Source organism: Hippocampus guttulatus, chromosome 6 (genome assembly GCF_054856545.1).
Source record: "Hippocampus guttulatus isolate MCC_2025c chromosome 6, RoL_Hgut_1.0, whole genome shotgun sequence".
Taxonomy (NCBI): domain Eukaryota; kingdom Metazoa; phylum Chordata; class Actinopteri; order Syngnathiformes; family Syngnathidae; genus Hippocampus; species Hippocampus guttulatus.
In genome coordinates this window covers 25,334,963-25,343,495 of record NC_141266.1, presented here as the reverse complement: position 1 = coordinate 25,343,495, position 8,533 = coordinate 25,334,963, and the positions used below count along the sequence as shown (strand labels likewise).

General features: G+C 52.2%; 1 protein-coding gene and 1 long non-coding RNA gene across 3 annotated transcripts in view; one reads left to right on the top strand and one right to left on the bottom strand.

The window, feature by feature from the left end:
• Nucleotides 1-2,549: 2,549 nt before the first annotated feature.
• pou3f1 (POU class 3 homeobox 1) lies at nt 2,550-5,418 on the bottom strand. The gene has a single exon (XM_086114713.1). It carries the CDS (start codon nt 5,372-5,374, stop codon nt 4,133-4,135), a length of 1,242 nt encoding a protein of 413 aa, XP_085970839.1. The 5' UTR covers nt 5,375-5,418; the 3' UTR covers nt 2,550-4,132.
• Nucleotides 5,419-7,214: 1,796 nt separating this feature from the next.
• The window catches only part of LOC147204406 (uncharacterized), a 31,023-nt gene continuing 29,704 nt past the window's right edge, over nt 7,215-8,533 (top strand). For both annotated transcript variants that reach the window (XR_015101214.1, XR_015101215.1), the window contains exon 1: nt 7,215-7,449. This is a non-coding gene — a long non-coding RNA (uncharacterized LOC147204406). The remainder of the gene's footprint in view (nt 7,450-8,533) is intronic.

Sequence of the window (8,533 nt, the reverse complement as noted above, 5' to 3'; positions counted from 1 at the left end):
GTATTTCCATAATTGCCGGCGCGCTGGCGTCATTCATGGGAGGCAACGGCGCGGAATACTCTCAACGTTATTTATCTGTCGGCGGATAGCCGGATGCTGCTAATCCTCGTTCATTTGCTGTGGATCAATGCAAATCCGCCCGTGTGAGCGAAATAGCCCCCGTCCGTCCCCGTTCTGCGCAGCCAATGGCTGCTGATGTATTTTCCCACCATGAACCACTCATAAACCCGCTAATCAGCTCTAAGCCACGTCGCCTCGGCAGACGTGCGACCCGTGACGATGTTTCCACTGGCCCGACGGGTGGCGCTCGCGAGCGCCTCGACTGTCAAGATGCTCACCAAGCGTGTGTGTGTGTGTGTGTTAGGGGTTTGCGGGTTGGTCAGCAAGCGGTTTGCTGTGGTTTCAGGAGTTGCACTCATGTCAAATTGATTTCAGTGTATAATGGAGGTTGTCTCTCTCTCTGCAGGTACAGAACAGAAATTGCAGATTTCAGTCATCCAACCTCTTTCTCTTGCAGTCAGCCAATCAATCAACCAATCAATCAATCAATCAATCAATCAATCGATGATAGCACAGGACTCACCACGGTGACCCCTGATGGGACAATCTGCAACGTTGGAACGACATTCAACAACTTTTTTCAGTGCAGCTACAAAATATTATTTTTATTGTAGTTATGGGAAACGGAGAGCCCGGTCGGACATTTTGGTCTTGTCACATTCAGTTAGCTCAAATTCAGCACACGCCATGTTGTTGTTGTCCAATGTACTTCTGAAACATTCACGCTAACACATCGGGCATGGTTGAATATTTTGTTGTGTGTATTTAGAAAACGAACTACATTTGTTATTTAAAAAAAATCAACGCTATCCATCTATCTGTCTGTCTATCTATCTATCGAGCCATTTTCAACACCACTTATCCTGCAGAGTGTCGCGGGAGTTGCTGCATGGAGCCTATCCCAGCTGACTTTGGGCGAAAGGCGCATCACCCCCCTGAACTGGTCGCCAGTCAGTCGCAGGGCACATACAGAGAAAAACGACCATTCACGGCCACAACCACACTGTCATTGAGTGGTGACCAATCCCATGCTGCGTACACACAAGTTTGGCGTGAGGACCTCGACACCATCAGCCACACACACACACACACACACGCACACACGCACACACACACACACACACACACACACACACACACACACACACACACACACACACACACACACACACGTATGCACACTTCACACGTGATAAGTAGAAATAAATGTCATACAAAAGTCAACATTTGGATTTGTTTGCCTGATGAAGTGTCCCGTGAGCTCCCATTCCGCAAAAGTTGCCAAGGCCTTTTTTTGTGGAGCGCAACCACACGAAGCTGAACGTGGCCAGCACACAGTTTGCCGGCGTGCAGTAGCATCGAGCCACCGCCGGGGGTCGCCTGCGCTTCACTCGTGTGAGTTGGCTTGGCCCGCCGCTGCCGGCTGGAGTCGGAACCGCTTGAGCGTCTGCAAACACGCGCACACTTTTGTCTCCTACCTCGCCCTGCCATCATCCTTCTTTTCTTTTTGGGAGGTAGGTACGCTCGTCAAACACCCACTGCGGATTTGACACATTTCACCGCAATGTAATGCGCAGTTTTTTTTTTCGGACGTTGCAAAAAAGAAATAAATACATTTCAAAAAAGGTGGCAAAATGGAGCATTTGGCCTGATTTCTTTTCAAATGCGTTGCGAGTCGCAACGAACAATGCGAATGCCGAAATATCGTCTTTTGAATTTTATTTCGAGGGACGCGTCATCCTCTTCAAATGCAGGTGTGGCGGCCTTCCGAGACACACAAAGAAAAACATGAGATAGCACGCAAATAAATCAATGGAAAAAAAAATGCAGGCACTTGGTCGGAGGTTTTGGTGCAACGTGTCACTCTCGAGTCACCGCGGTTGCGTTTTTTAAAATGTATTTTATTTTATTTTTTGCCGTTGGAGGCTTTTTGTCAGCTCCGGGGCAATTTCTTTCCAAGTCTTTATTTCCGCCAAAAGGAATTCAGCCCACTTGGATGCAAAGCGCTCCGGATGTATTTTGACCAACGACTAAAAGGAAATAAATCTTTTGCGCATGCAGTCAAGAGCAAACAATCCCCTTTGATAGGCCGAGATGCGCTTTTCAGCTCCAAGGCCTTTCAGGAGGGATTCTCCAAAACCAACCGACACATCTCGATTAAGGGTGGGGTGGGGGCGCGGAAAAAAAAAATACAGAACGTGCGCACAGACTTTTTCGACAGATTAGAAAAGACACTTTGCTTGTGATTTTTTTTTGCGGGGTCCACGTTGAAGAAGCGCTGAGCGGCACTGCTCAATGTCAGCGGCGATCGTCGATTAAAAACGCCCAAATTCGAGATCAACGTTGCTCGACTTGATGCGGGAGACCCGACGACAAATCGGGAAAAATCATCAACAGCACTTTGTCGTCAACTGGATCGTGTGGTTGACAACAACAACAACAGCAAATGCGGCCCGCAGACAAAAGAAAGCACAGCGACCACAACAGAGCACCTTTTCCGGAATATTCGCTTTTTATGTCAGTAATAAAATATGACTATAACATAAATAGAAATGTGACTTGGCAGTCGACATTTGCAGAGCAATCAACGTGTACGACCGATGAAGAAAGAGAGCGAAATCATCCACTGCAACATATTGAGAGATAGATAGATCAACAAAAAAAAAAAAGAAAAGAAAAGAAAAGAAAACAACAACAGAAAGAAAAGAAAACACGTCGAAGAAATAATAAATATATATTTAGAAACGAGTCATCAAATAAATCAAAAATCATATTAAAATATCTTCTGGGATATTATTAGTAAGTGTACAAAACTGCCCGGAAAAGAAAGCAAAGAAAAACAGATTTCAGAACAAATACAAGTTTTACATATTGGACATATTTACACATTTTCTCTAAAATCACCTTTAAAACTTTTTCTCGTTTCGTTTTTTAATAATTGTCATGTTTTTCTTGGGGAGGAAAATCCCGGTGAATAGCACTGCGAGTTTTTTGGGAGTGTGGGGGGGGGGGGGGGGGGGTCGGGGGGCCTTATGCACACAACGATGTCAAATAAATATAATTGGAAAAGTAGAATACGGACGCTCGCGCGCGCACACACACAAGCACACACACGCACACACATAAACGTACACACACACACACACGCGCGCGCGCAAAAAAACAAACAAACCCAAAAACCGAACAAACAACAACAACAACAAAAGTCCTTTGGCCGCGTTGCCTTCAGGGCCCCACGGCTTTTTAAGTATCACAGAAAGTCAGCTTTTGACATTGGGGGTACTGGGTCGGGGTGGGGGGGGGGACACTGAAAGTTACCTGAGTTGCTCCAACTTTGCGTGGGGTCGGGAGGGGGGGGGGCGTGTGTGGAAATGTCGCATTCACATCTACAAAGTAAGTGCTCCATGCAAAGAAAGAAGGAAGGGAAAAAAACCGAGCAAAACGCCACAGTGCTGCTTTTCTTTTAGCGTCTGCGCTTAGAAATTGCGACGTGTGTGTTGGGAGGAGGAAGAAAAATTAAATTAAGGCTTTTTTTTAAAAAATCACAACATGTCAGTCCCGATGCATTTGGAATATTGGTTCTTTTCGCAGCGTTTTCGACTGCAAATATCAAAAATGACAGCGCACTCGGGTTCCGCTTGGAAATGAAAAAACAAAAATAAAAGACGAAATAAATAAGCCATAAATTAAAAAAAAAGTTCATTCAGTGCTGACTTTTGACCTCCGGTGTTTTTTTTTCGTTTTTTTTTTTTTTGCAGGCGTGTGATGCGTTCAGGTTCCCCCAAAAGGGAGTGAAGAGACGCCGAGTCTCCTTCCATCCCCTCCGCTTTAATTTGGTCAATAAATCTTCGTCTCGCATTCAATGAAATATTTGTCGCTAACTGTGCGCGTGCGTGTGTTTTTTTTTCAACATTTGTTGTCCCCGATGCCAAGTTAAAAAAAAAAACCCAAAACAAGTCTGAACCTTGGTGTAAACTCCACAAAGTCCCCCTTGTTGGTCGAGAGAGGAGAGGAGCCCGCGCGGCGGCGGGGCGGGCGACGAGGACGACGACGGTCGGGCTCGTCCGGCGGGTCACTGCACGGGGCTGTGCAGCGAGCGATGCAGCGGGGGGGTCTCGGCTTGGGAATATACGTCGTCCATGTTGGGGTGCGGGACCCCGACGGGCGTCATGCGCTTCTCCTTCTGTCTCCGGTTGCAAAACCAAACGCGCACCACCTCCTTCTCCAGCTGCAGCGTGCCGGCCAAAGTGCTGATCTCGTGCGCCGAGGGCTTGGGGCACTTGAGGAAGTGGTTCTCCAGCGCCCCCTTGACGCCCACCTCGATGGAGGTGCGCTTCTTGCGCTTGCGGCCCTGCGCGGCGATCTTGTCCAGGTTGGTGGGGCTGCCCGTGTTGGAGTCGGTCTCCTCCAGCCACTTGTTCAGCAGCGGCTTTAGCTTGCACATGTTCTTGAAGCTGAGCTGCAGCGCCTCGAAGCGGCAGATGGTGGTCTGCGAGAAGACGTTGCCGTACAGGGTCCCCAGGGCCAGGCCCACGTCCGCCTGCGTGAAGCCCAGCTTGATGCGCCGCTGCTTGAACTGCTTGGCGAACTGCTCCAGGTCGTCGGAGCTGGGCGCGTCCTCGTCCGAGTGCTCCTGGTGGTGGCCGAAGGCCTGCTGCGGGGACTCCATGTGGCCGTCGTGCACCGCCGCCGCGTCGTCGTGGAGCGGCTCGCGCATGCCGTGGTGCAGGGCGCCCGGCTGGGGGCTCCCGAGCATGGCGTTCAGGTTCGTGTAGCCGGGCTGCGAGTAGAGCAGAGCCTGGTGGTGGTGTCCGCCGCCGCCGCCGCCGCCGCCGCCGCCGCCGCCGCCGCCGCCGCCGCCACCGCCGCCGCCTCCGCCGCCACCGGCCCCGCCTCCGCCACCGCCGCCCGACGCGGGCGACAGCGGGGACAGGTGGTGCGCGCCGGCCGCCGCCGCCCAGGCACCGTGGTGGGCGCCCGGCGGCTGCTGGTGCACCAGGTGCGCTCTGTGGTGGAAGCCGGCGACCGCCAGGTCCTCGCGGCTCGCCCCCACCACGCCGCCTTTGTGCTCCTGCTGGCCCAGGTGCGTGCCGCCGGACCAGTCGCCGTTGGACGCCGGCAGCCACTGGTGGTGCGTCAGGCTCATCGGGTGTCCCGTGTTGGTGGCCGCCAGCCCCTGCAGGTACTCGTGGTGCATCATTTTCTGCACCTCCCGGTAGGTGGTCCCCTGGTGCATGCGGTCCGAGTCCGGGTGCATGAGCGGGTTGGACGGCAAGGAGTTACTCCGCGGGATGTACTGAGCTGTTGTCGCCATGGCTCCGACTCGGAGAAGTGGCGGCCGCCTCGGAGCTCTGCGGGCTTTAGAGCCCCGGACCGCGTCGGCGGAGGCTCGGGGAGGTCTTGGGCCGGCGCGAGGACACGCCTCCGCCAGGCGAGCATTGGCCAGCGGGGACGCGCTCCATTGGCGCGCGCGCGCGCGCGCGCCTGGCCGACTCGGGCGGGGAGGGGTGATTTGGGGGGGGGGGGCGGAACTGGCGCGCGCGACGGCGCTTTTCTCTCACGTTCGGTTGTGCGCGCGCCCCAGTTACTTCACCTTAAAAAGTCCAAACGTGCGCGCACGCACCTCTTTCTGTCTCTCTCTCTCTCTCTCTCACTTCCTTTTTTTTCCACGACATTAACTTCAATGACAATCATAACAGAACAGGAAGCGCAATTGATGCTTTGTGTACACCCCAATGACATGACATGCCCCTTGGTGACTTGAGCGCAACGCCACTCGGCGCATTTTATTTGATTTATTTTTTTTACTCATTTTTCAACTCATTGGCCAAGAGCGTGACGAGGCTCGTTTGCGTCCTGCGGAAGAGTCGAGATGAATCCTTCTCATCTGACTCTTATTCACCTCAAAGGAGATTGTGGACTTTCGCAACAATTCAAATCAAACAGAGACGGCGGCGGGGTGGGCGGGACGCGTCTCCACCTGAAAAGCAAGCGCGCGGGTCCCCACTGTGTTCGATTTTTCACATTCAAGACCTGCGCCGCGTTGCATTCACCCTTCCATCCTTCCATCCATCCATCTGCGTGTTGCACAGCGCCACGCGCCATGCCACACTGAAAGGTGACGCGAAAATTTGGGCCCTCTCACGAGGTGACAAGACTTTTCAGGGGGAGGGGGGGGGGGGGGGGGTGATGCCCTCTCACGTTGCTAAATTCGGCAAAGCACTTATACGGGAGAGGGAGGAGCCTTCCGGACGCATGTCCAAATCTAAAGGGGATTCCTAATTGATTTTTTTTTAATCAAACAAAATCTACGTCACGCTGGGCCAAGGATGCCCTTCAAATTGTTCGTGCTCGGGAAAAAGAGAACAGAAGCAAACGTGACTCAGGTGAAAAATAAATAAATAAAAAAAGCCTTATTGGGCTGTAATAAAAATAAGGACGCCTGCAATTTAGCAGCGCTTCGCTTTGGTTTGTTTTTGAGTGTGTGTGTGTGTGGGGGGGGGGCGGTGGTTGAGGCCGGACTGCTCGACGCTGAGCTGTTTCTAATATTGCGACTCTTGAATTGATCACTCGAGGCCTTCATTTCGTTTTGAGTGTTATGTCATGTCAACATCTGCTTGAATTTAATATACAAGACCCGCCCCCCCCCCCAAAAAAAATCTATATAATTTACGCATATTATTTGGGGATATGTGCGCACACACACTCGCGCGCGCGCATACACAGTCCCGCCGTATATCCACACACGCACGCGCACCCACACACTCTTCATCCACGCGCGGGTATCACACGCACGCAGGAGGGCAATCCATTCCTCACACGCGCGCGCACACCCACGGCCATCCTACACGCGCACTCACTCACGCACGCGTCTCTCCTTTCCTTCCCCTGCTTGATCTGATTATTTTTTCCCTTCACGTTTTGTCCCAATAGCAAATTACCAATTCTATGAATTGCAAAGCAGCCTCCGAGACGCTGAGGGCGTACACACACACGCGCACGCACACACTCACACACACGCGTACACGAAGGCGTGCACGCACGCACGGTAAGAGAGCGAGTGAGAGAGGGGGGCTGGGGTGGGCATGCAAAAGATTGAAAGGGATCTTTTGCAAACACAATCACGTCCTTAAATGGAAATGCGGGGCTTGAAACAAATCTTCCATCTCTGGCGTCGCATTCGCCTCAAAAGTGGGCAGTGGGCCGCACGTCGCCCTCCTCGCGGACGCCAAAGTGCTGCCGTTGAACTCGCTTTCCTCTTTCTTCTTCTTTCTTCTTCTTCTTCTTCGTGGTCGTCGTCTCCACGCACGCACCTTGACGCGTGCGCGGTCGATTTATTGACAGCGGTGTTGGGGCGCACGAGACATATTTTGGGGGCAGCTTTGAAAGGTAAGGCTGAGTGCTCATCTGGCGTGTCAACGCGTGGGAGAAAGTGTCTGTGTGGGGGGGGGGGGGGGGGCTCAATATGGCCACGCCGTTCTTTCCCGACTGTGCAGGGCATGCTTGAGGGTCAATCGATGACAATGGCGTGTGCTTGGAATGTGACCATTTGCAGCTTTGATGTGGCGGAATTTGGGTCATTTGAGTGAGGTCTTTTTACAAATAGTCGACTTATTTCTTGAATTGAAACATTATTTTTGTTACTGTCGTCTTTGTGTTTGGGGGAAGCAAGTGCTTGGTTAGCCGCTAGTTTTGACTGGAATTGTTCCATCAAACACGGCACGCATTTGCAAGTGCTCTATAAATACTCTCGACTCGACTTGACCTGACATTTGCATCGGTGCTGCACCGACGTATTTTGGTGCGATCTATCTCACACCGGAGCAAATTTTGTGGAGCGTTCACACGTAAAACGCTGCTTACTCAAGAGAAGCGCGCGAACGCCGGTGCGGCCCCGCTCGCATTCACGCGGCACTTTCTGCGGCCGTACAACACGATACGTAATAATACGGAAATAAAAGATGGGCATGCATCGAGTGCACCCCCCGCTCTCCGCCTTGTTTGTGACATCATGAAAAATTGTGGGTTCTACCTCTCCAGACAAATCAACGCCGCGGACTGTAAAAGGATGAGATAAGATAAGATAAGATATCCTTTATTAGTCCCACACTGGGGAAATTTACAGAGAGAGAGAGAGAGAGAGATTTTGTTGCGTGTTTCTTGCAGATTTGTTGCGCGACCGCATTTTCTCTTCCCATGAGTGGTGATTTTCATGTCTTTTGAGGACTCTTCCACTTTTTTTTGGGCTGCCTGTGGGGGTCATTTGTTGCCCCCCGTTCTTGCGGGCCCCGTCTGTAAAAAGCACGCCGCATAGCGTCACTCTTGTGCGCGCGTGGAAGGAAAAGGCACATCCAGATGCTCAGCGGGGCGAGGGGGGGGGGGCATGAGGTGAGGGGGCATGTTTTGTGGAGGAATGGTGCCCCCCCGCACCCTCGGTGCATTTTTGCCGCGGCCAACCGCGTCTCCATGGTGC

Coding starts and splice junctions, on each gene's coding strand:
- pou3f1 (XM_086114713.1), bottom strand. CDS start 5,374: ATGGCGACAACAGCTCAGTACATCCCGCGGAGTAACTCCTTGCCGTCC.